This window comes from Macaca mulatta, chromosome 10 (assembly GCF_049350105.2).
Source record: "Macaca mulatta isolate MMU2019108-1 chromosome 10, T2T-MMU8v2.0, whole genome shotgun sequence".
Taxonomy (NCBI): domain Eukaryota; kingdom Metazoa; phylum Chordata; class Mammalia; order Primates; family Cercopithecidae; genus Macaca; species Macaca mulatta.
In genome coordinates, this window is record NC_133415.1 from 96,504,226 (window position 1) to 96,530,081 (window position 25,856).

A 25,856-nucleotide genomic window follows, 5' to 3' on the forward strand; every position below is an offset into this window, starting at 1 on the left:
GAGAGGCACAGGTAGGGTGAGGGGCCGCTTTAGCGTGGGGCGGTAGGGACGCAGGAGTGGCTTGGATTAGCGTGGGGGATTCCGCCCTGGCGCTTTCCCTGGCTGGCTCTCCTATGCTCGCGCCTCATTCCCCTTGCTTGGTCTTCGCTATGTGGGCTACTCCTGGGCCGCCACGGACTGACACCTGAGCCAGGCCTCAGTCACATCACGGCCCGCTCCGTAACTCCGAAGTGGCGGCCGCTAGCCCGGTCCTGCAGCCGGCCCTGGAGGGTTTGGGCAGGTGCCGCCCCGCAGGCCCCGCCCCGCCGGCTCCGCCCCTCCCAAAGGCCCCTCCCCCGTCGCCCGCGCGCCAGGCCCGGGCGGCGCCTACGCGCTTGGCGGGAGATAGAAAAGTGCTTCAACCCGCGCCGGCAGCGGCTGCAGTTCCTGCGAGCTGGGAGCGCGGGACCTGCTGACACGCTGACGCCTCCTAGCGCGGCCCGGGGCCCGGAGCGACCGGAGCAGCCTGGGTCCTGACCCCGGCCCGGCTCCCGCTCCGGGCTCAGCCGGCGGGCGGGCGAGCGCGGCGCGGTCCGGGCCGGGGGGATGTCTCGGCGGACGCGCTGGTGAGACAAGTCGGGCGGGCAGAGGTCCCCTCCCCCTCCCTTTAATTCACCCCTCCCCCACCCAGCTCCCCCAGACCCTCCCCAGGCTCCCTCCAAGCTAGGGGTGTGTGTGTGTGTGTTGGGGGCGGGGTGTTTCCGCGGAAATGCTGCGTCCTGGGCCCTCTGAGGCAGGGGCGCGCGTAAAGCTGGGGGGCTCTTGGGAGTCCCTGCGGCTACCCGGGCCTGCTGGGCCTCGGAGCTGGGACGGGCGGGTCTCCTGGGACCCGGGCCAAGCCCTGCATGATGTCATTTTGTCTCCCGCCTAATTGCGGGATGGGGGTGGGCCGGCCGGTGTCAGCTGGCAGGGCCTTCGCCGGGGAGGAAGGCGACCCCTGGGAGCGAGAGGGAGTCACCAGAGTCCCAGCCAGCGGGAGGCCGAGCCTGGGAGGCACTTGTTCCAGCCTAGTTTTGGGTCAACTTGGTGGGTGGGCTTTGCTCCTCAACATTCCGGGGAGCACAGAGACCCCCAAGCCCTCTCCCCCGGACTGAGAAGGGTGCTGAGTTGGGGGCTCTTTTGTCTCTCCCACCTGGGTTCCGCGCCCCAGCTTGGTTCGGTTTGAGACCTCTCTTCCTGTTCCCACGAGGAGTTTTGGGCAGCTGGGGTTGAAGGTGCGGGGGAGAGAGTCCCTGGGGCAAAGGCAGGAACTGCGGTCTCCATTTTACTTATTTCCCCAAAGACTTAAGTGGCAGAGCCGAGCCCGGATCCCGGAGCCAGGTCTGTGGCTCCAGATTCCTCTCTTACACCTGTGCGCCTGGGGCCTCAGCTCCAGGCTTTTCAGCCTGCCTGGGAGACAGGACAGTGGGGTCCTGACCTCTACCCTGCCTGGATCCCTGCAGCTCAGATAACCTTCGGTCCCTCTTTTTTTTTTTTTGAGACGCGGTCTCCTTCTGTCGCCCAGGCTGGAGTGCAGTGGCGCGAGATCTTGGCTCTCACTGCAACCTCCTCCTAGGTTCAAGCGATTCTCCTGCCTCAGCCTCCCAGGTAGCTGGGACTACAGGCGTGTGCCACCACACCGGGCTAATTTCTTGTATTTTTGGTAGAAACAGGGTTTCACCATGTTAGCCAGGGTGGTCTCGATCTCCTGACCTTGTGTTCCGCCCGTTTCGGCCTCCCAAAGTGCTGGGATTACAGGCGTGAGCCACCGCGCCCAGCCAACCTTCGGTCCCTCTTTAGACGATAGCCTCATCTAAAGATGAAGCCTTCCATCCCTCTAGATTTTTGCCCTTTCAGGCTGAGGATAGGGATATGAGCACAGGGACTATGTTCCTCAGGCCCCATTTTCCCAGGGGCAGCACCACTGTCCAGGAAGTTTTTTGTTTGGGCACCTATCAGACCCTGCCCTGGTTTTTTTTTTTTTTTTCTTTGAGAGACAGGGTCTCGCTCTGCGGTCCAGGCTGGAGTGCTGTGGTGCAATCGTAGGTCACTGCAGCCTCGATCTCCCACCTCAGCCATCTGGGACTGCAGGCTGAGTAGCTGGGACTGCGGGCACGCGCTGCCACAACTGGCTAATTGTTTTGTTTATTTATTTAGGAGACAGACTCTCGCTCTGTCGCCCAGGCTGGAGGTCAGTGGCACAATCTTGGCTCACTGCAACCTCTGCCTCCTGGGTTCGAGGAATTCTGTCTCAGCCTCCCGAGTAGCTGGGACTATGGGTGAACGCGGCCATGCCTGGCTAATTTTTTGGATTTTTAGTAGAGACAGGTTTCACTATGTTGCTCAGGCAATCCGCCCACCTTGGCCTCAAAAGTGCTAGGATTAGTGCGGGTGGTGGGGGGGCGGTGGCCTGGCGTCGTGTCTCACCTCACTGTGTTACCCAGGCTGGTCTCGAACTCCTGGCTTCCAGGGATTCTCCTCCCTTGGTGTGAGCCACCTTGCCTGGCCCTATCCTGACTGTTCATTCCAGAAGTGACTGCCCCTAGACCACCCTCAGGTCCTCAGCTACTTCTCCCCTGAGGGGCTCAGTGGAGGAACCCCTCCCATGTGAAGGGTGGCAGCTCCACAGCCCTCAGCCCTTTTCCTGGCCATTTGCTGTAACTCTCCTCTGCCCTAGTGCCCCACTTCCCACTTTGTCTCTGACTCACCCCCGTCCTGGAGCAGAGCCCAGCACCTTGAAGGGTAAAAGGTAGGGTATGTTGGACCAAAATGTGGTTTCCACCACTAACTGGCCTCTGCTTTTTCAGCCGGGATTAGGATATGAGGACTTGCAGGTGTCTGGAGTTAGGAAGGTCCAGAACTTGGCAAGTGGCCTGACCCCTCTGAGCCTCAATTTCCGCATCTTTTAAGTGGGGATAATGAGAATGTGGGTGAAGTTGATGGCCAGCACATGTGGTAAAGTATATCAGCTCACAAATCTCCCAGCTGTCTGAGATGCTGACCCTATCTAACAGCATTGGAGGCTGGGTGTGGTGGCTTACGCCTGTAGTCCCAGCACTTTGGGAGGCCAAGAGTTCCAAGACCAGCTTGACCAACATGGTGAAACCCCTCATCTCTACCAAAAATACAAAAATTAGCCCGGGTGTGGTGGTAGGTGCCTGTAATCACAGCTACTCAGGGGGCTGAGGCAGGAGAATTCGCTTGAATCCAGGAGGTGGAGGTTGCAGTGAGTCGAGATCATGCCACTGCACTCCAACCTGGGAACAAAGCGAGACTCTGTCTCAAAAAAAAATAAAAAATAAAAATAAACAGCATTGGAACATGAGGGAGTGTCCATGCAGATATCCTTTCATCCTTGAAAGAATATTTGCTGACCTTCTGTTAGAAGCCAGGCCTTCTTTGTGCTGGACGCTGGAGAAGCAAAGATGGTTTCTGTCACAAGCTGTCTGGGGTCAGTTGATTTTGAAGCCAGCTTCATTCTGTTATTAGTATCTTCTGGATTTTTGCCTTCTGTATTGCAATGGTGGAGGACCCATGAGCTGGGTCGGGAATGAATTCCAGATCCTTCTGTATTGCTGGCTGTAGACACTGTCCCTTTCCTGTTTCTGAAAATTTTTTTCTTTTGAAACTGGGTCTTGCCTGGCCTAAAACATTTAATTAGTATTTCTTATTGGCTAATAGGCAGCAACTTTGCACATTTTTTCATTCATTTGTGTATTCAGTCAGTCCCTGGGCAAACATTTAAGACCTTTTGGTGATAAACCCTGGGATACCGAGGTGGAGCTGACCTTTGTAGATGATGTAGAGGAGAGAGGCAGTTGCAGTGTAAGGGCCTGAGACATGTGCTGTGGAAGTATAGGAGTGACTCTAGGAAGCAATGGTGAGCTCTGGAAAACAAGGAGAAGATAATGTGAAGAGCATAGTAAGCTGCCTTTTATTTGGTCACAAGACCGAGACTTGCCTTGTTTGGAAACCTGTAAGCTTTTTCCAGTTTGCAAATGTCTGACCTAGCAACTTACCTGACCAACGTGACTTGATGCAGGTCCTGTCGGGTGGAGTTGGGGAAAGATTACTAACTTTCCTCAAGCACCTGACATCTCTGGAGGTGGATCCTATATGATTTCCTTTTTTTTTTTTTTTTTTTTTTTTGAGACGGAGTCTCCCTCTGTTGCCCAGGCTGTAGTGCAGTGGCAGGGTCTCGACTCACTGCAACCTCTGCCTGCTGGGTTCAAGCAGTTCTCCTGCCTCAGCTTCCCGAGTAGCTGGGACTGCAGGTACACGCCACCATGCCCAGCTAATTTTTGTGTTTTTGTATTTTTTTTTTTTTTTTTTTGAGACGGAGTCTCGCTCTGTCGCCCAGCCCAGGCTGGAGTGCAGTGGCGCGATCTCGGCTCACTGCAAGCTCTGCCTCCCGGGTTCACGCCATTCTCCTGCCTCAGCCTCCCGAGTAGCTGGGACTACAGGCGCCCACAACCGCGCCCGGCTAATTTTTTGTATTTTTAGTAGAGACGGAGTTTCACCGTGGTCTCGATCTCCTGACCTTGTGATCCGCCCGCCTCAGCCTCCCAAAGTGCTGGGATTACAGGCGTGAGCCACCGCGCCCGGCCTTTTTTTTTTTTTTTTTTTGAGGTGGAGTCTCGCTCTGTTGCCCAGGCTGGAGTGTGGTAGCACGATCTCTGATCTCCACTCACTGTGACCTCTGCCTCCTGGGTTCAAGCAATTCTGCCTCAGCCTCTGAGTAGCTGGGATTACAGGCGCATGCCACCACACCCAGCCAATTTTTTTTGTATTTTTACAAAAAATTACAAAATTGTAATTTTGCCATGTTGGCCAGACTGGTCTCGAACCCCTGACCTTGTGATCCGCCTACCTTGGCCTCCCAAAGTACTGGGATTACAGACGTGAGCCACCGTGCCCGTTTTTTTGGGCTGATTTCCAGTTTTTTTTTTTTTTTTTGAGACGGAGTTTTGCTCTTGTTGCCCAGGCTAGAGTGCAATGACTCGATCTTGGCTCACCGCAACCTCCGCCACCCAGGTTCAAGTGATTCTCCTGCCTCAGCCTCCTGAGTAGCTGGGATTACAGGCATGCGCCACCACACCAATCTAATTTTGTGTTTTTAGTAGAGATGGGATTTCTCCATGTTGGTCAGGCTAGTCTTGAACTCCCAACCTCAGGTGATCTGCCTGCCTTGGCCTCCCAAAGTACTGAGATTACAGGTGTGAGCCACCGTACGTGGCCCGATTTCCATTTTTGTAACTACTAAACTGGATAAATATGAGAATTTTTTGGAGCAACTGGGAAGATTGCCTGGTAGAGTAAAAACACTCAGAACTCAAAGCAGCTCGTACTGTTTTTTTTTCCCCCCGCTACAGCCATGTTAGAAGATATTGTACACTGGGCCGGGCGTGGTGGCTTACGCCTGTAATCCCAGCACTTTGGGAGGCTGAGGCGGGTAGATCATGAGGTCAGGAGTTCAAGAGCAGCCTGACCAAGATGGTGAAACCCTGTCTTTGTTAAAATGCAAAAAAAAAATTAGCCTGGCGTGGTGGCAGGTGCCTGTAATCCCAAGCTACTCGGGAAGCTGAGGCAGAATTGCCTGAACCTGGGGGGAGGAGGTTGCAGTGAGCTGAGATGCCATTTCACTCTAGCCTGGGCGACAGAGTGAAACTCCCTCTCAAAAAAAAAAAAAAACAAAAAACAGGATACTGTACGCTGATATTTCTCTCCATTAAGCCTGTGTGTAGGCAAGGATTGAAAAGGGATTTGCAAAAATGGACGTAAGCTGGACACGGTGGTGCACACCTGTAATCCCAGTTACTTTGGAGGCTGAGGCAGGAGGATCACTTGAGCCCAGGAATTCAAGACCAGTATGGGCAACATACTGAGACCCTGTCATTACAAAAAAAAAAAAAAAAAAAAAAATCCACACATGAGAAAACAACTTGGCCAGTCATGGTGGCTGAGGCCAGTAGTCTCAGCACTTTGGGAGGCCAAGATGGGAGGATTGCTTAAGTCCAGGAGTTCCAGATGAGCCTGGGCAACATAGTGAGATGTTTCTACAAAAAAATACAAAATAGCCAGGCATGGTGTCATGTGCTAGTAGTCCCAGGTACTTGGGAGGCTGAGGAGGGAGGATTGCTTGAGCCTAGGAGTTGGAGGCTGCATTAAGCTATGATTATGCCACTATATTCCAGTCTGAAAGACAGAGCCAGACTCTCCCTAAAAGAAGAAAAACAACAAATGGACATAATATATTTAGAATTTTTTTCCCAAATAACTAATATCTCTTAAAATCCTGGTGCCTGATAACTTACTTCATCAACTTTATTCCTTAAAATATCCATGCGGGTTTGTTACTGAAAGGGAAAAGTGATAGTCTGATTTTAAACATAATATTCTTGGTGAAATCTTAACTTTCTTTTTCCTTTTTGCCTTTCTTTTTTTTTTTTTTTTTTTTTTTTTTTTTTTTTGAGACAGAGTCTTGCTTTGTTGCCCAGGCTGGGTGCAGTGGCGTGATCTTGGCTCACTGCAACCTTCACCTTCTGGATTGAAGCAATTCTCCTGCCTCAGCCTCCTGAGTAGCTGGGATTACAGGCATGCACCACTGTGCCCAGCTAATATTTGTATTTTTAGTAGAGATGGGGTTTCACCGTGTTTCATCAGGCTGGTCTTGAACTCCTGACCTCAAGCAGTCCACCCCACCTTAGCCTCCCAAAGTGCTGGGATTACAGGTTTGAGCCACTGTGCCTGACCTGTTTTTCTTATAGCTTTTGAAATCACTAGGGCATTCCTGAAGATTAAAAAGAAGAAAGTAGCTCTTAACCTATTTCATTAAAGAATTTAAAAAGCGGTGAGGTCAGATGTGGTGGCTCATGCCTCTAGTCCTAGCACTTTGGGAGGCTGAGGTGGGAGGATCGCTTGAGCCCAGGAGTCCAAAACCACCCTGGGCAATATGGTGAGACCCTGTCTCTACAAAAAGTACAAAAGTTAGCCGGACATGGTGGCATGCCCCTGTAGTCCCAGCTACTTAGGAGGCTGGGGCGGGGGGATCATTTGAGTCCAGGAGTTCAAGGCTGCAGTGAGCTGTGATCATGCCACACTGAATTCCAGCCCAGTGGCAGAGTGAGACCCTGTCTCAAAATAAAAATAAAAATAAGTGAAGCAGAAGTGCCTATGTCTTAAAAAGAAGAAAAAGTAAAAGCTCTCTCCCCCAGACCTTTCCCTAGGGTGGGCTGGTTGCTGCCTACACGCTCTCCATTATGTAAAACATACGGACACACCATCCTTGACCTTTGGCCTGCTTTCCCCATAGCGAGGATCTGGATGAGCTGCACTACCAGGACACAGATTCAGATGTGCCGGAGCAGAGGGATAGCAAGTGCAAGGTCAAATGGACCCATGAGGAGGTGAGTCCATGGGGAGGAGAGGATTGATGGCAGCTGGGGGCTGTCCAGAGGAGCTGAGCCTGGAGTCCTGATGTCCCATCAGATGGGATGAAGAGGAGGAGTGGGTGAAGGAAGGGATGGGTCCTCTGATTGACCTCATGCCTCTACTCAGAGCATTCTGGGGGACTCTCAATTCTGAGGACTCAGCGGGTGGGAAGGGGATGTGTGTCCCAGACCTCAGGGCCCATTGTGTCTCCTGAGCAGCTGGCATGTTCTATGTCATGTACGTTGATTGTGCTTTTTGCCTTTTGAGTGCTAGGAGGTTCAGCCAAGTCTGTAACTCCCCCTTTCTTTCTTGTTTTCTTTTTTTGAGACGGAGTTTCGCTCTTGTCACCCAGGCTAGGAGGGCAGTGGCGTAATCTTAGCTCACTGCAACCTCTGCCTCCTGGGTTCAAGCGATTGTCCTGCCTCAGCCTCCTGAGAAGGTATGATTACAGGTGTGAGCCACCACATCCAGCTATTTTTTTTTGAGACAGAGTCTCGCTCTGTCACCCAGGCTGGAGTGCAGTGGCATGATCTTGGCTCACTGCAACCTCTGCATCCTGGGTTCAAGCAATTCTCCTGCCTCAGCCTTCCGAGTAGCTGGGATTACGGGCATGTGCCACCACACCTCGCTAACTTTTTTTTGTATTTTTAGTAGATACGGGGTTTCACCATCCTGGCCAGGCTCGTGACCTCGTGATCTGCACCTCAACCTCCCAAAGTGCTGGGATTACAGGCGTGAGCCACTGTGCCCAGCCTTAATTTTTGTATTTTTAGTAGAGACGGAGTTTCACCTTGTTGGCCAGGCTAACGTTGAACTCCTGACCTCAGGTGATCCACCCGCCTCGGCCTCCCAAAGTGCTGGGATTACAGGTGTGAGCCACCGCACTGTGCCAACTCCCACTTTCTTTTTCTAAAAAAATGAACTGTATTGAACCTTCTGACATCAAGCCCTGAACTGGTTTCCTTCTAGCTCCGTCTTTTTATTTTCTAGTAAATGTGATGGAAATATAATTTATATGTAATCATATGCAATCAAATGCCCTGTTTTTTTTTCATTTTTGAGACAGGGTTTTTGCTCTGTTGCTCAGACTGGAGTGCCGTACTAGCATGGCTCACTGTAGCCTCAACTTTCTGGGCTCAAGCAATCCTCCCTCCTCAGCCTCCTGAGTAGCTGGGACCACAGACATGCGCCACCACGCCTGGCTAATTTTTGTATTTTTTGTAGAGATAGGGTCTTGCCATGTTGCCCAGGCTAGTCTCAAACTTTTAGGCTCAAGCAGTTCTCCCACCTCAGCCTTCCAAAGTGCTAGGATTATAGGTATGAGCTACTGTGCCTGGCCAAATGCCCCTCGTTATGGTGAACAGTTTGATCAGTTTTTTTGTTTTGTTTTTTTTTTTTGAGATGGAGCCTCTGTCTCCCAGGCTGGAGTGCAATGGCGTGATCTCTGCTCGCTGCAACCTCCGCTTCCTGGGTTCAAGCAATTCTCTGGCCTGAGCCTCCCGAGTCGCTAGGATTACAGGCACCCGCCATCATGCCCAGCTAATTCTTGTATTTTTGTAGCAATGGGGTTTTACCATGTTAACCAGGCTAGTCTTGAACTCCTGACCTCAAGCAATCCACCCACCTTGGCCTCCCAAAGTGCTGGGATTACAGGTGTGAGCCACTGCGGCCAGCCAGTTTGATCACTTTTGACAAATGCACATACCAATGTAAGCTCCACCCTGATTATCCCAAGAAGTCCTTGTGGCCCTTTATGGTCAGGCTTCCCCAGCTCCAGGCAATTGCTGATTGATTTGTTTTGCCTGTTTTTTTGGGGGGGTGTGTGTGTGTGTTAACTTTAGGTTCAGGGGTATATGTGCAGGTCTATTATATAGGTAAATTGCATGTCATGGGAGTTTGATGTACAGGTTATTTTGTTACCTGTAGGTAATAAGCATGGTACCCAATAGGTAGTTTTTTTTTTTTTTTTTTTTTTTTTAAGACAGTCTCTGTTGCCCAGGCTGGAGTGCAGTAGCGTGATCTCAGATCACTGCCACCTCCGCCTCCTGGGTTCAAGCGATTCTCCTACCTCAGCCTCTCAGGTAGCTGGGATTACAGGCACATGCCACCACACCTGGCAAATTTTTATATTTTTAGTAGGGACAGAGTTTCACCATGTTCACCAGGCTTGTCTTGAACTCCTGACCTCAGATGATCTTCCCACTTCAGACTCTTAAAGTGCTGGGATTACAGGCGTGAGCCACTGCACCCAGCCCCAATAGGTAGTTTTTTGATCCTCATCCTCCTCCCACCCTCCACCCTCAAGTAGGCCCTGGTGTCCTTGTTCCTTTCTTCGTGTCCATGTGTATTCAGTGTTTGGCTCTTACTTATAGGTGAGAATATGTGGTATTTGGTTTTCTCTTCCTGTGTTTGCTTAGGATAATGTGTTTTGCCTGTTCTTGAATCTTCTGTACATGAAATCGTACGGTTGCATTCTTTGCATCTGGCTTTTGTTCAGCATAGTGTTGGGTGATTCAGTAACTTGTCCTTTTCTATCACTGGATAGTATTCCGCTGTATGGGTATATATAGCACACAGCGTTTCACCTGTTGATGGATGTTTGGATCGTTTCCGGTTTTTGGCTATTGTGTATAGTGCTACCATGAAGATTCTTGCATAAGTCTTTTTGCAAATACATGTTTTCCTTTCTTTTGGGAAGATAGTTAGGTATGGTCATGAGGTAGGTGTTTGTTTAGTTTTACAGAAACTGCCTTTTTCTTAATTGATTGTACCGTTTTAGACTCCTACTGGCCTTTTTATTTTACCTTATTTGTTCTTAGTGTCTTCAGTTCTTCAGTGTTTTTTGTTTTGTTTTCAACCCATAGGTAACATCATAGATGTCCTTAATTTTAGGTTTGGGTTTTTTTTTTTTTTTTTTTTTGAGACAGGGTCTTGCTCTGTCGCCCAGGCTGGAGCTGGGACTACAGGCGCCTGCCACCACGCCCAGCTAATTTTTTGTATTTTTCGAAGAGATGGGGTTTCACCATGTTAGCCAGGATGGTCTCGATCTCCTGACCTTGTGGTCCGCCCGCCTCGTCCTCCCAAAGTGCTGGGATTACAGGCGTGAGCCACCATGCCCGGCCTGATTTTTTGTTTTTAAATAGAGAAGAGGGTCTTGCTATGTTGCCCAGGCTGGTCTCCTGGGCTCAAGCAATCTTCCTGCCTTGGCCTCCCAAAGTGTTGGGATTATAGGCAGGAGCCACCATCACTAGCTTGTTTTGTTTTTTCTAAAACTTGCTGTGTGAGTGGTAAAACCCTTTTTAATCATGAAAGATGTTTTTCTAGATGCGTGCTTAGCAAACCTTTTCTGCTCATCCTGTTGTGGACCAGGGACTATATTTGGCTCTTGTGGGTTTAGAAGAATAAACAAGGCCAAGTTTCTACCCCAGAGCAGCTTTCTCCCTGGGATGGAGAGATAAGACCGTGCGCAGGTCCCTGGAATGTGCTGTGGTCATCCGCGGCACCAGTAGGATCAGTGTCTGTTGGTGCTCATTGTTACAGCTCTGGGCACCTGATAATTGTAGGATGAGTGGATGGTGAGTACCTTTAGAAGGAGATATTACTGCTGCCTGACGAGGTTAAGGAAACTTATATGGAAAAAGTGACCTTCGAGCTAAGGATGAGGATTTGGAAATTTAATAGTGAGGGAAGACCTACAGTGTGCAAATGTTGTGTAAGTCAGATCAGAAAAGGGGCTGTAGGTGGAGAAAAGCCAGTACAGGAGGCCAGTTTGGTTGGAGGGAAGGGTCCTTGAAGGTGTGGAGAAGTGGTTGACGGAGACGAAAGAATACATTGGGGCTGATTCCTCGAGGGCCTTGAGTGTTAGGCTTAGAAGCTGTAGGATTGTTCAGCTCTCAATGCAAAGCCAGGTTAGCTTCGTTTTTGGTTTGTTTTTTCTAAGTCTGAACTGGACAAAGATGGAAGGTTTCTAATGCAGGAGTGATGTGAATGTAGCCGGGCTTCAGGGGAGCTCATCTGCTGTGTGGGGAATCGATAAGACAGATGGGTGGCCTGGCGCAGTGGCTCACGCCTATAATCCCAGCACTTTGGAAGGCTGAGGCAGGTGGATCACCTGAGGCTAGGAGTTCAAGACCAGCCTGGCCAACACGTCAGAGCCCTGTCTCTACTAAAAATACAGAAACTTAGCCGGGTACGGTGGTGGGTGCCTGTAATCCCAGCAACTTGGGAGGCTGAGGCAGGAGAATCTGTTGAACCCAGGAGGCGGAAGTTGCAGTGAGCTGAGATCGCGCCATTGCACTCCAGCCTGGGCAACAAGAACAAAACTCTGTCTCAAAAAAAAAAAAAAAAAGAGATATAGAGCACAGGCTGGGGCTGAGAGACCAGTGCTGAGGGAGTGGGAGAGGGCGCTGTGCCAGGCAGGCAAGAGGTGGCTGTGGAGAGGGCAGTGCGGGGATGGAGCTGACCATGTCAGAGAGTCCCAGGGCAGGTGGAAAGAGTGTAAGTTTGGAAACGATAGTATCCAGGTCAGTTGTCAGGGAGGGTGGTGGTGCCAGAGATGGACTGGGGAACACGGGAGGAAGCAGGTGTGAGCCTGGCCAGGGCAGGGAGGGGGCATGGTTTGGGTAGGGAAGGGTGTCCTGGACTGGCCACAGGTGGACATGTGAGTGCAGGCCTGGGCTGGCTCACCCAGAGAATTTACGGTGACTTTGCCCAGCCTGTGCTGGTTCTGGCCGAGCTGTAGTTGAGGGCTTTGATTCCTGTGGTGAGCTGCATTGTGACCAATTTTTCTGTCTAGGAGCATGTATGCATATATACACATATAAATTTGTATGTGTGACAAAACCATCTCTCTTTAAATTTATCCCCTTTTTCCTCCCCCTTAAATCTACCCCTTAACCATCTTTAACTTTGTAGTTCAGTGGTGTTAAGTATTTTCAGATTGTTTTGCAAAAGATCTCTAAAACTTTTTCATCTTTGAAATTGGAAATGAGGCTGAGTTTGGTGGTTTATGCCTTTAAACCAAGCACTGTGGGAGGCCGAAGCAGGAGGATTGCCTGAGTCCGGGAGTCCTAGACCAGCTGGGGAAACATAGCAAGGCCCTGTCATTAAAAACAAAACAAAACAAAATACCCACCAACTTGGTGGGTCATGGTGGCTCAGGCCTGTAATCCCAGCACTTTGGGAGCCCGAGGGAGGAGATTGCTTGAGGCAGTCTAGACCAGCCTGAGGAATATGCAAGATCCTGTCTCTCCAAAAAAAAAACCCAGAAATTAGCCAGGCATGGTGGTGTGTGTCTGTGGTCCCACCTACTTGGGAGGCTGAGGTGGAAGGATCACTTAAGCCCATGAGGTTGAGGATGCGGTGGGCTCTGTTTGCACCACTGCACTCTAGCTTGGGTGACCAAGCGAGACCCTGTCTTAAAAAAAAAAGACGGAAAACTGAAACTAATTAAACATGAATTCACTCTCCTCCCACCCTCCAGCCCTTGGCAGCTATTTTTCTACTCTGTTTCTGTGATTTTGACTATTTAATTTATTTATTTTATTTTTTCAAGACAGAGTCTTGCTCTGTCGCCCAGGCTGCAGTGCAATGGTGTGATCTCTGCTCACTGCAACCTCCACTTCCCGGGTTCAAGCGATTCTCCTGCTACAGCCTCCCGAGTAGCTGGGATTACAGGCGCCTGCCACCAGGCCAGGCTAATTTTTGTGTTTTTAGTAGAAACGAGCTTTCACCATGTTGGCCAGGCTGGTCTCAAACTCCTGACCTCAGGTGATCCACCTGCCTCGGCCTTCCAAAGTGTTGGGATTAAAGGCCTGAGCCACGGCGCCCGGCCTGATTTTGACTATTTTAGATGCTTCGTGTGAGTGGAATCCTGAGTATTTGCCGTGTCTGGCTATTTGACTTAGCTGTGTCCTCAGCTTTCATCCATGCTGTAGCATGCGTCAGAATTCCCTTGACTGAGTAATACCCATTGTTTATATGCATGACATTTTCTTTCTTTTGTCTTTTGTCTGAGACGGAGTCTCACTCTTGATTTGTTGCCCAGGCTGGAGTGCAGTGGCATGATCTTGGCTCACTGCAACCTCCGCCTCCTGGGTTGAAGCAATTCTTCTGCCTCAGCCTCCCGAGTAGCTGGGATTACAGGCTCCTGCCACCACACCCGGCTAATTTTTGTATTTTTAATAGAGATGGGGTTTCGCCATATTGGCTAGGCTGGTCTCGAACTCCTGACCTCATGATCTACCTGCCTTGGCTTCCCAAAGTGCTGGGATTACAGGTGTGCGCCACCATGCCTGGCTTGACATTTTCTTTATATATTAATCGATTTAACTGAGGAAAATTTTATATACAATTAACTACAACCATTTGTAGTACAATTGAATGGAACCACCAGCACAGCTGGGCTATAGAACATTTCCATTGTCCCCAAGACATTCCTTGCCCCCCTTTGCTATTCATCCCTCTCCACCACTGGCCTCAGACAACCACTTTTTGTCCCTGTAGCTTAGTTTACATTTTCTCGAATTTCATATGCATGGAATCATACGGTGTGTACCCTTTTGTGTCTGGCTTCTTTCACGCATCATAGTGACACTGAGATTCATATTATCGCATGAATTGGTAGTTCATTTTGGGAGGCTGTTTTGATAGATACTAGCCTGTCTTCTAACTACTCTTGTTTTTGCCCAGGCCTCCTGCTTCTAGTGCTAAATCACTGTCACCTCTGGCCTGAGTGCCGTAATGACCTCCTTACATCCACTCTGCTCCCTTCCAGTCCCTTTCCCACCCTGTAGCAGGCAAAGAGAACTTTATAAAAAGCAGGTTTGACTGTGACCACCCACTGTTCAAACACATCAGTGGTTTTGCATGATAGATGGTTGAACTGATGCTGCAAATGATCTGGCTCCTATGGTTCCCTCCAAAATCATCTTGCATCTGTCTTGCTTCCTCCATCCTAGCTGTTCTGCATTTCCTTGGAACCTGTCCCTTAGCATCCCGGAGTAGGCAGTCACCACATACCTCTCCATATCTCCCAGCAGGGAGTGGCTTTACTTTTGTTCCTGTGAGCCTTTGATTGGCAGCTGGCTCCCTCCTGTAAGATCGGGGCAGCTCTGTTGCTGCCTGCTGCTGCAGCTGTAGTGCCTGGCACTTAGTAGGTATTCACCTCATGACGGAATGAATGAACGAGACTGTTCCTTTTAGATTGGGCTCCGTCACGGGCAGCCCTGAGGTTTTCTGCACGTATGTGTGCTGAGCCCCTGTCTTTCTGGTGTTGGCAGGACGAGCAGCTGAGGGCCCTGGTGAGGCAGTTTGGACAGCAGGACTGGAAGTTCCTGGCCAGCCACTTCCCTGTGAGTACAGTCCCTCTGTGGCCCTCCCTTGGGACAAGGACTCTGAGAGAACAGTGTGCCTGGGTCTGACTTTGCCAAGGAGAGGAAAAGGGGAGTTCCTTACTAAGCCCCTCAAAACAAAACCAAATAAAACAGGGCAAATGAACGTTTGTAGGATCTTTCTTCCTAAACTGGCATTCAGGGCACACTGATGTAAACATCTCCCAGCTCCTCAGCATGCCTGCTGGTCTTCAGGCTCTGAGACATTTGCAGCATGTGGTGCATATTTGCATATCTTCCTGTAAGTCAGGAGTGAACAGGTGTTCGGTTTCTCAACAGTGAAACTGAAACTGAGGGGAAGTGATGCTTTCAGCAGGTTTTATGGTGAGGCCCCCACAGGGCTGGTGGGTGCTACCACATTCGATTAGAGCCTCCCGATGATGAGGGGATTCCCCTTAGGACCTCCTTCTCAGGCTCTCCCACCCCTGACCCACAGGTGTCTGGGAGGGAGGGGGTGTGGCAGGAGCTGCCATATGTCTTACTGCCTGGGCTGCTCAGAAAGCAAGTCACCAGATCCCTTCCTGCCGCATTTCCTCATCTCCCCCTCTTCTTTTTTTTTGTTTGAGACGGAGTCTCGCTCTGTCGCCCAGGCTGGAGTGCAGTGGCCGGATCTCAGCTCACTGCAAGCTCCGCCTCGTGGGTTCACGCCATTCTCCTGCCTCAGCCTCCTGAGTAGCTGGGACTATAAGCGCCCGCCACCTCGCCCAGCTAGTTTTTTGTATTTTTTAGTAGAGACGGGGTTTCACCATGTTAGCCAGGATGGTCTCGATCTCCTGACCTCGTGATCCGCCCGTCTCGGCCTCCCAAAGTACTGGGATTACAGGTGTGAGCCACCGCGCCCGGCCTCATCTCCCCCTCTTCTGTGTAATCTGAACTCTTCAGGGAATAAAAATGCTCTCCTAGAAAAAAGCAGGGGTCCCTGACATACAAAGAGTTAAAGACTTGTAATGGTGGCCTCTTGCGTTTGGTTGGTAGGGAGTGGCTTCCCACGGGGGCCCGAGTTTGCCCTCTCGTGTAGCAAAGGGAAACTGTCCATGTTCCGGCATGTGGGCGTGCAGTGTGTGGTGGCTGCATGGAACAGGATACACCTACCCAAGGTGTGCCTAGTCCCAGGCCATAGGCCCCTGAACCTAGTACTTAACCAGGCTCCCAGCCCGAGGTCCCAGAAGTTCTCACAGATTGGTTTGTTCTTCTGTTCTTTTCCCAGAACCGCACTGACCAGCAATGCCAGTACAGGTGGCTGAGAGTTTTGAACCCAGACCTTGTTAAGGGGCCATGGACCAAAGAGGAAGACCAGAAGGTAACTGCTTGGACAGTGCCTTGTACACAGTGGGCCTTCACCCACCAGTGAACCTGAGGACTGTGAGATTGCCTTGTGTTGGGGTTGGGGTGTCAAGCTGAGCATTGGGTATGAGTTGTCTACCAGCCAGTCTGATACTCTTATGCTGCCCTGGCTGCAGCCCTGAGATTCCAAGTTTCGGAGTGTCTCCAGACTTCCCCACTCATGGTCCGAGGGCTGTTGGGCTGATTACTCAGCTTCTCTTGTTCTGCCCATGGAGGGGAACAGCAGCAGTGCGGCATTGTCATGAGAGTTAAGCAGGTGATGTTTGTAGGGGGCTTGCAGGTCCTGTACATGGTGAGCTCTCAGCAAATGGCAGCTGCTGCTATCCCTGATTTAATGATGATTGCACCCTGTGACCTTCACAGGGCAAGCATAGATGCCTTCTTTTGATCGCCATAGCAGTCCTGCGAAGTGGGCAGAAGTTGTTAGTCCCATTTTATAGATGGTGAGAGCAGGGCTCAGAGAGGCTGGGGATGTCCCCAACCTAGAAGAGGCAGTAAGCGCCATGACTGCCCTGGTATACCTTGGGAGTTCCCTCATCTCTTCTCCTTGATACCACCCCAGAGGATGCCATTCTACCGAGGCAGGCGTGGCTCATGGGAAAGAGGGAGATGAAGGGAACTAGACTTTTTTTTTTTTTTTTTTTTTATATGGAGTCTCGCTTTGTTGCCCAGGCTGGAGTGCAGTGGCACAATCTTAGCTCACTGCATCCTCCGCCTCCTGGGTTCAAGCGATTCTTCCGCCTCAGCCTCCTGATTAGCTGGGATTACAGGCACGTGCAAGTACGCCTGCCTAATTTTTTTGTTATTTTTAGTAGAGATGGGGTTTCACCATGTTGGTCAGGCTGCTCTCGAAATCCTGACCTCGTGATCCACCCACCTCGGCCTCCCAAAGTGTTAGAATTACAGGCGTGAGCCACCGCGCCCAGCCTGGAACTAGATATTTTTAAATTGATTTTTTTTGAGACAGGTTTTACTCTGTTGCACTGGCTGGAGAGCATTGGCTAATTTTTTTGATTGATTGATTGAGGCAGAGGTTTGCTCTGTCACCCAGGCTGGAGTACAGTGGCACAGTCACGGCTCATTGCATGCAGTCTCAACCTCCCAGGCCCAAGCAATCCTCCCATCTCAGCTTCCAAAGTAGCTGGTACTACATGTGCCACCATGCCTGGCTAATCTTCTTGAAAAATTTTTGTAGAGACAGTGTCTTGCTATGCTGCCCAGGCTGGTTGAACTTCTGGGCTCAAATGATCCTCCCATGTCAGCCTCCCAAAGTGCTGGGATTATAGGTATGAGCCACTATTCCTGTTCTTTCTTTTTTTCTATTTTTTGAGACTGAGTCTTGCTTTGTTGCCCAGGCTGGAGTGCAATGGCGCGATCTTGGCTTACTGCAACCTCTGCCTCCCGGATCTAAGCAATTCTCTGCCTCAGTCTCCTGAGGAGCTGGGATTACAGGCTCCCACCACCACTCCTGGCTAATTTTTGTATTTTTAGTAGAGATGGGGTTTCACCACGTTGGCCTGACTGGTCTTGAACTCCTGACCTTGTGATCCACCCACCTTGGCCTCCCAAAGTTCTGGGATTGCAAGCGCAAGCCGCTGTGCCCAGCCTTTTTTTTTTTTTTTTTTTTAATTTATAGAGACAGGGTCTTCCTATGATTCCCAGGCTGGTCTTGAACTACAGGGCTCAAGCTATCTTCTCACCTTGGCCTCCCAAAGTTCTGGGATTATAGTCATGAGCCATGGCTGGCACTTCACCTTGAAATTAATTTTAATTAACTCAGTGTGGTGGTAGGGTGCCTGTAGATGGAAGGCGAGTTGGGAGGATCATTTGAGCCCAGGAATTCAAGGCCGCAGTGAGCTATGATCACACTACTGCATTCTAGCTTGGGTGACACAGTGAGACCCTGCCTCAAAAAAAAAAAAAAAAATAAAGCCTGGGTGTGGTGGCTCACGCCTGCAATCCCAGCATTTTGGGAGGCTGGGGTGGGTGGATCACCTGACATCAGGAGTTCGAGGCAGCCTGACCAACATGGCGAAACTGTGTCTCTACTAAAAATGCAAAAATGAGCCTGGTATGGTAACGCATGTCTGTAATCCCAGCTGCTTGGGAGGCTGAGGCAGGAGAATCACCCGAACTGGGGAGGCGGAGGTTGCAGTGAGCCGAGATTGCGCCATTGTACTCCAGCCTTGGCTGTAAGAGTGAAACTCTGTCTTGAAAAAGAAAAAGAATGAAATTTATTTATTTATTTATTTATTTTTGAGGTTGAGTTTCGCTCTTGTTGCCTAGGCTGGAGTGCAATGGCATGATCTCAGCTCACTGCAACCTCTGCCTCCCAGGTACAAGCGATTCTCCTGCCTCAGCCTCCTAAGCAGATGAGATTACAGGTGCACGCCACCATGTCTGGGTGATTTTTGCGTTTTTAGTAGAGAGGGGGTTTTGCCATGTTGGTCAGGCTGTTGTCGAACTCCTGACCTCAGGTGATCCACCCGCCTCGACCTCCCAAAGTGCTAGGATTACAGGCATGAGCCACTGGGCCCGGCCTGAGACCTTGTCTCTTAAGAATAAAATAAAATTTAGTTTGAAAATACTTTTTTGCCTGAGTGTGGTAACTCACACCTGTAATCTCAGCACTTTGGGAGGCTGAGGTGGGTGGATAACTTGAGGTCAGGAGTCTGAGAACAGCCTGGCCAATATGATGAAACCCCATCTACCAAAAAATACAAAAATTAGCAAGGTGTGGTGGTGTACCTGAATCCCAGCTACTTGGGAGGCTGAGGCTGGAGAATCGCTTGAACCTGGGATGCAGAGGTTGCAGTGAGCTGAGATCGCCCCCCTGCACACCAGTGAGACCCTGTCTCTAAAAAAGTAAAAACATAAAATTGGGCTGGGCGCGGTGGCTCATGCCTATAATCCCAGCACGTTGGGAGGCCGAGTCAGGCGGATCACCTCAGGTCGGGAGTTCAAGACCAGCCTGACCGACATGGAGAGACCCCGTCTCTACTAAAAGTACAAAATTAGCCGGGTGTGGTGGCGCATGCCTGTAATCCCAGCTACTTGGAAGGCTGAGGCAGGAGAATCGCTTGAACCTGGGAGGCGGAGGTTGTGGTGAGCCAAGATTGTGCCATTGCATTCCAGCCTGGGCAACAAGAGCAAAACTTCATCTCAAAAAATGAAAATAAAGTAAAAACATAAAATCTTTAAAAAAAACAAAAACAAAAAACAAAGTGATATGTGGTTGCTATAAAAATTTAAACCATACAGAAATGAAGTCAAATATTTATTCACCAAAATCTTTGCCAAAAGAAGCATCCACTCTTCCCAGTTTCTTGTGGCCTGTGTGCACACGAGAATGTGTGTGTCTGTTGTATAGGCAGGGCGTGGCCTGGCTCTTGTGGCTGAGTATGTTGTGGTTTGTGTCCTGAGCTAGGAAGCCTGACTGAGGGCAGGTGGGGACTCAGGTCCAGCTAGGTCAGCCCGCCATGCCTGCTACCATGGCTCAGCCTGTGCCCTCCCAATTTCCACAGAAGTGCTGGGAGGTCTTGTGGCAGCCTGGGGCATGGCCGGGGTGGGAAAGTCTATTTCCCACCTTTAGTTTGGACCCTTGTGGTTGTTCCTCCTCATCCCTCTGCTCTTTTATACTTAGCTTATTGGGTTGAGCCCTGAAGAGGGAAGCAGGACTCTGGTGCCTTTGTTTACCCCGGCTTGATCTCTGCTCTAGAAAGAGTCGCTGGCATTCTTGACCTAGATTTATTCCAGGCAGTAAATGAGAGGGGTGTGGTCAGATCCTCAGGTAGGACTTATGGGCTACACAGAGTCATACTGCGTGGCATCCCCTGCCACCCGCTCCGTGTTGCCTGAGGGGATGTGGTAGGTGGCACCTCCCAGGGCCGTGGCAAGGCTCAGGTGGATGTGAAGGGCGAGGGAGGGGCTGGTGCAACTGGCTACCCAGAGGCTTTTCTCCAAGGTCATCGAGCTGGTTAAGAAGTACGGCACAAAGCAGTGGACACTGATTGCCAAGCACCTGAAGGGCCGGCTGGGGAAGCAGTGCCGTGAACGCTGGCACAACCACCTCAACCCTGAGGTGAAGAAGTCTTGCTGGACCGAGGAGGAGGACCGCATTATCTGCGAGGCCCACAAGGTGCTGGGCAACCGCTGGGCCGAGATTGCCAAGATGTTGCCAGGGAGGTAAGCTGTCTTCTTGGGGGTTGGGGCAGGTTCTCAGGAGGCCAGGCCCATGTTTCTGATGGAGGAGGGTTCCTTGGTGGGTACTGTGGTCCTATGCTCTTGTTCTCTAACACCCAGCCTCGGCTTCAGGACTCCCAGAGGCATGCATAGTCGGGAGGAAGGGTGGTTCCCCAGGAAGGCCCTGTCTTCTGTCAGCTTAAAAGAACAGATGGTGATAAGGGAGGCCTCAGCAAGAAAGTGAGAACCCTGGAGTCTAGTTCTCATCCAGTTCCCAGCTCACTGTGTCTTCTTGGTTAGCCTCTTCTCTTCGACTTCAGTTTCTTCTAACACAGAATAGACTTGAGATGTGGAGTAGATGGGCTTTCTTTAAGAAGAAAATGTATAATCCCAGTACTTTGGGAGGCCGAGACGGGCGGATCATGAGGTCAGGAGATCGAGACCATCCTGGCTAACACGATGAAACCCCGTCTCTACTAAAAATACAAAAAACTAGCCGGGCGAGGTGGCCGGCGCCTATAGTCCCAGCTACTCGGGAGGCTGAGGCAGGAGAATGGTGTAAACCCGGGAGGCGGAGCTTGCAGTGAGCTGAGATCCGGCCACTGCACTCCAGCCTGGGCTACAGAGCGAGACTCCATCTCAAAAAAAAAAAAAAAGAAGAAGAAAATGGTCAGGCTGGGCGCAGTGGCTCACGCCTGTAATCCCAGCACTTTGGGGAGGCTGAGGCAGGTGGATCATGAGGTCAGGAGATCGAGACCATCCTGGCTAACACGGTGAAACCCCGTCTCTACTAAAAAACACAAAAAATTAGCCGGGCGAGGTGGCGGGCGCCTGTAGTCCCAGCTACTCGGGAGGCTGAGGCAGGAGAATGGTGTGAACCCGGGAGGTGGAGCTTGCAGTGAGCTGAGATCGCGCCACTGTACTGCAGCCTGGGCGACAGAGCGAGACTCTGTCTCAAAAAAAAAAAAAAAAAAAAAGAAAATAGTCAAAAATCAGATAGTACTATAATCTGCTAAAAGGTTTTTTTTTTTTCTTAAAAGGTTTGTAATGAAAAACATCAGTCTTTGTCACCACTCTGTTAACTCACTCTACTAAAACAGACTCATCTTTTTGAGTTCTTTATCACTATCTCTGTAAATGATGTGCCAGTTTACATATTGATCCTCTGCTATGGGAGATTAGCTTTCTTAGGCTTTCCCATTCCCCATATGTCCCTATTGCTCCAATAATGTATTATAGTTATTAAAATAATAATGTTTATGGTCGGGCATGGTGGCTTATTCCTGTAATCCCAGCACTTTGGGTGGCTGAGGCGGGTGGATCACTTGAGGTCAGGAGTTCGAGACCAGCCTGGCCAACATGGTGAAGCCTCATCTCTACTAAAAATACAAAAAATTAGCTGGGTGTGGTGGTGGGCCTGTAATCCCAGCTACTTGGGAGGCTGAGGCAGGAGAATTGCTTGAACCTGGGAGGCGGAGGTTGCAGTGAGCCGAGATCACATCACTGCATTCCAGCCTGGGCGACAGAGCGAGACTGTCTCAAAAAAAAAAAAATTTCTTTTTTCCTAAATGCTGAAAGCATTCCATGATCTTTTCTCTGGTTTTTCATCTCTTTTGCTTCATTTTCTGGAAGATTTCTTATCTTCTAACCCTTAATTTGAAGTTACTTTCACTAAAAATTTTACTTTCCAAGGGCTCCTCCCTTTTCTGGCATTCTAACACCCAGCCTCAGAGTTTCAGGTGCATGGGATCTCTTGGAAAGGTTTTCACCTGTGAGGGAAGGAGTGGAGAAAAGTAGGGAAAGGGCCAAGCAAGGGATGGGGTCTTGGAAAATCCAGCTTTGGCCTGCTATAAGGCCAAGGGATGTGTGTATTCACGTGTATACATGCAAGGCATGTACGTGTGAGGCGGCCGCGTGTGTACATGGGTCAGGAAACTCCTGGGGCATCTTTGGTTGTGCCTTCCAAGGGCTGGTTTGTTTTTTTTTCATCTCACTCTGTCACCCAAGCTGGAGTGCAGTGGCGTGATCCAGCCTCACTGCAAACTCTGCCTCCCAGGTTGAAATGATTCTCCTGGTTCAGCCTCCCAAGTAACTGGGACTACAGGTGCGCACCACCATGCCTGCCTAATTTTTGTATTTTTAGTAGAGACGAAGTTTCACCATGTTGGCCAGGCTGGTCTCGAACTCCTGACCTCCTGCCCACCTCAGCCTCCCAAATTGTTGGGATTACAGGCATGAGCCACTATGCCCAGTCTCTTTTTGAAACAGGGTTCTCACTCTGTCACCCAAGCTGGAGTACAGGTGTGTGGCTCATTGCAGCCTCAACCTCCTGAGCTCAAGCAATCCTTCTGCCTCAGCCTCCCAAGGACCTGGGACTACAAGTGCCTGCCAGCATACCCAACTAGTTTTAAAATTTTTTGTAGGGGCAGGATCTCCCTGTGTTGCCCAGGCTGGTCCCAAAGTGCTGGGATTATAGGCATGAGCCACCACACCTGGCCTGGCACCCTATTCTTATTTTGTGGTTTCAATAGCTAGCTTCTCTGTCAGTATATATATATATTTTTTTGGTGTTTTTTTTTTTGAGACGGAGTCTCGCTCTGTCGCCCAGGCTGGAGTGCAGTGGCGCAATCTCGGCTCACTGCAAGCTCCGCCTCCTGGGTTCACGCCATTCTCCTGCCTCAGCCTCCCGAGTAGCTGGGACTACAGGCGCCCGCCCCTGCGCCCGGCTAATTTTTTCTATTTTTAGTAGAGACGGGGTTTCACCATGGTCTCGATCTCCTGACTTTGTGATCCGCCCACCTCGGCCTCCCAAAGTGCTGGGATTACAGGCGTGAGCCACCGCGCCCGGCCTTTTTTTTTTTTTTTTTTTTTTGTCCGAGTTTCGCTCTTACCGCCCAGGCTGGAGTGCAGTGGCATGATCTCAGCTCACTACAACCTCTGCCTCCCGGGTTCCAGTGATTCTCCTGCCTCAGCCTCCTGAGTAGCTGGGATTACAGGCGCCTGCCACCACACCTGACTAATTTTTGTATTTTTAGTAGAGATGAGGTTTCGCCATCTTGGCCAGGCTAATCACAAGCTCCTGACCTCAGGTGATCTGCCTGCCTTGGGCCTCCCAAAGTGCTGGGATTACAGGTGTGAGCCACCGCACCTGGCCCTAAGCTGGATATTGTTCCCCTGTTTTCCATCTTCTGAAAACTTGTAAAAAATCTCTTACTAGTGGCTGTCTTCTACCTGTTTCTCTTTGTCCTTGTGAATTTTTGCCTTGCTTTATTTTGAATTCTTTTTCTTGTCATGGCAGTGTGGTCCTGGCAGGGAGAGAAAATGCCAGATCGTGTGTTTTCCCCAAAGTCTGAAATGATCCCTTTTCAAAGCCCAAACCTGAATGTGTCATCTTTCTGGGGCTTCCCCTTACACTTGGGTTGGAAACTTTGGCTTCTTTCCCCACATGGCATGTTTGGCTCACAGCTGCCCCCAGCCTCACTTTGATCCACTGTCACTTGAGCTCACTTGGTTTTAGCTGCTTTGCCTCCTTTCAGTCCCTCGAACCCTGAGGTCTTCTGACAGCTCCTAGTGCTACTCTGTCGGCCTGCAGTGCACTCCCGCTTGTGCCTATTGTGTAGCTAATGTGTTCTTATCCTTCATTTCTCAGTGGGGGCGCTATTTCTTCAGAGAAGTTTTATCTGTTCTCCCAGACTGTAGTTGGTCCCCAGTGACTTCTGTGTTGTGCCCACACCTGTCTGTGGAGTAGTGTGTACCCCAGTTTTAGCTGGAGATAACATTCATCTCCCCTGCTAGATTCAACTGTCAGTGGCAGCCACCTGTCTTTATTTACCGATGGATCCTCAGTGCCTACAATAATGCCTGGCACACAGTGGGTGCTTTTTATATGTGAGCAAAAGAATGAGTCTCACTATAGCTTGGGGCACCCCAGACTCTGGTCTTGGGGAGTGGGAGGGCTGGGGAGGTGTTTTGGGTCAGGTTCCCTGGAAGCAGAACCTGTGACTCAGAGTTTCAGGTACATGGGATCTCTTGGAAAGGTTTTCACCTGTGAGGGAAGGAGTGGAGAAAAGTAGGGAAAGGGCCAAGCAAGAGATGGGGTCTGGAAAATCCAGCTTTGGCCTGCTATAAGGCTAAGTGGTGTGTGTATTCATGTGTATATATGCAAGGCATGTACGTGTGAGGAGGGCACACGTATACATGGGCTGGGGGACTCCTGGGGCACCTTTGGTTGTGCCTTCCAAGGGCTGTTTTTTTTTCTTTCTTTTATTTTGAGAGGGAGTCTTGCTCTGTTGCTAGGCTGGAGTGCAGTGGCATGATCTCAGCTCACTGCAAACTCTGCCTCCCAGGTTCAAGCGATTCTCCTGCTTCAGCCTCCTGAGTAGCTGGGATTACAGGCATGCACCACCACGCCTGGCTAATTTTTGTATTTTTAGTAGAGATGGGGTTTCACCATGTTGGCCAGGCTGGTCTTGAACTCATGACCTCAGGTGATCTGCTTCCAAGGGCTGTTATGCAGATAAAGTCATAGTAGAAGCCGTTGGCAGCATGTCCGTCAGCTGGGGGATTGGATGCGCTATAGGGACAGAGGATGTGGGTAAAGCACTAGGAGCACCCCTTACCCCACACCTTTGCCTGGTGAGCATTGTGTCCCTGAAGGCTTAGAGTGCAAATGATCCGAGGATATCCTCTTAGACTGGGTGCTCAGTCAAGCTGTTACTTTCTGTTCACTTTTCTTCTTTTTTTTTTTTTTTTTTTTTGAGACGGAGTCTTGCTCTGTCACCCAGGCTGGAATGCAGTGGCGTGATCTTGGCTCACTGCAAGCTCCACCTCCTGGGTTCACGCCATTCTCCTGCCTCAGCCTCCCGAGTAGCTGGGACTACAGGCGCCCGCTACCACGCCTGGCTAATTTTTTGTATTTTTAGTGGAGACGGGGTTTCACCGTGTTAGCCAGGATGGTCTCGATCTCCTGACCTTGTGATCCGCCCGTCTCGGCCTTCCAAAGTGCTGGGATTACAGGCGTGAGCCACCGCGCCCGGCCTCTGTTCACTTTTCTTTTTTTTTTTTTTTTTTTTTGAGACGGAGTCTCGCTCTGTTGCCCAGGCTGGAGTGCAGTGGCCGAATATCAGCTCACTGCAAGCTCCACCTCCTGGGTTTACGCCATTCTCCTGCCTCAGCCTCCCGAGTAGCTGGGACTATAGGCGCCTGCCACCTCGCCCGGCTATTTTTTTGTATTTTTTAGTGGAGACGGGGTTTCACCGTGTTAGCCAGGATGGTCTCGATCTCCTGACCTTGTGATCCGCCCGTCTCGGCCTTCCAAAGTGCTGGGATTACAGGCGTGAGCCACCGCGCCCGGCCTCTGTTCACTTTTCAAGGGAAGAGCATTCTGCTTGGCACTCCAAAGAAGGTAGTGCCTACTGTGTGTAAGCATAGTACCTTTGCATTTTTAGTAGAGATGGGATTTCACCATGTTGGCCAGGCTGGTTTCGAGCT

The 25,856-nt window shown here is 50.4% G+C and overlaps 1 protein-coding gene across 2 annotated transcripts in view; it reads left to right on the top strand.

The window, feature by feature from the left end:
* The first annotated feature begins 334 nt into the window (after positions 1-334).
* Positions 335-25,856, top strand: part of MYBL2 (MYB proto-oncogene like 2) — a 52,481-nt gene continuing 26,959 nt past the window's right edge. Inside the window, 5 exon segments of one of the 2 annotated variants that reach the window (NM_001265855.1) lie at positions 502-605; positions 7,331-7,424; positions 14,730-14,801; positions 16,048-16,140; positions 20,149-20,369. In NM_001265855.1, the coding sequence (NP_001252784.1) occupies positions 586-605; positions 7,331-7,424; positions 14,730-14,801; positions 16,048-16,140; positions 20,149-20,369 (500 nt within the window). In that variant the 5' untranslated portion in view covers positions 502-585. 2 annotated transcript variants of the gene reach the window in all.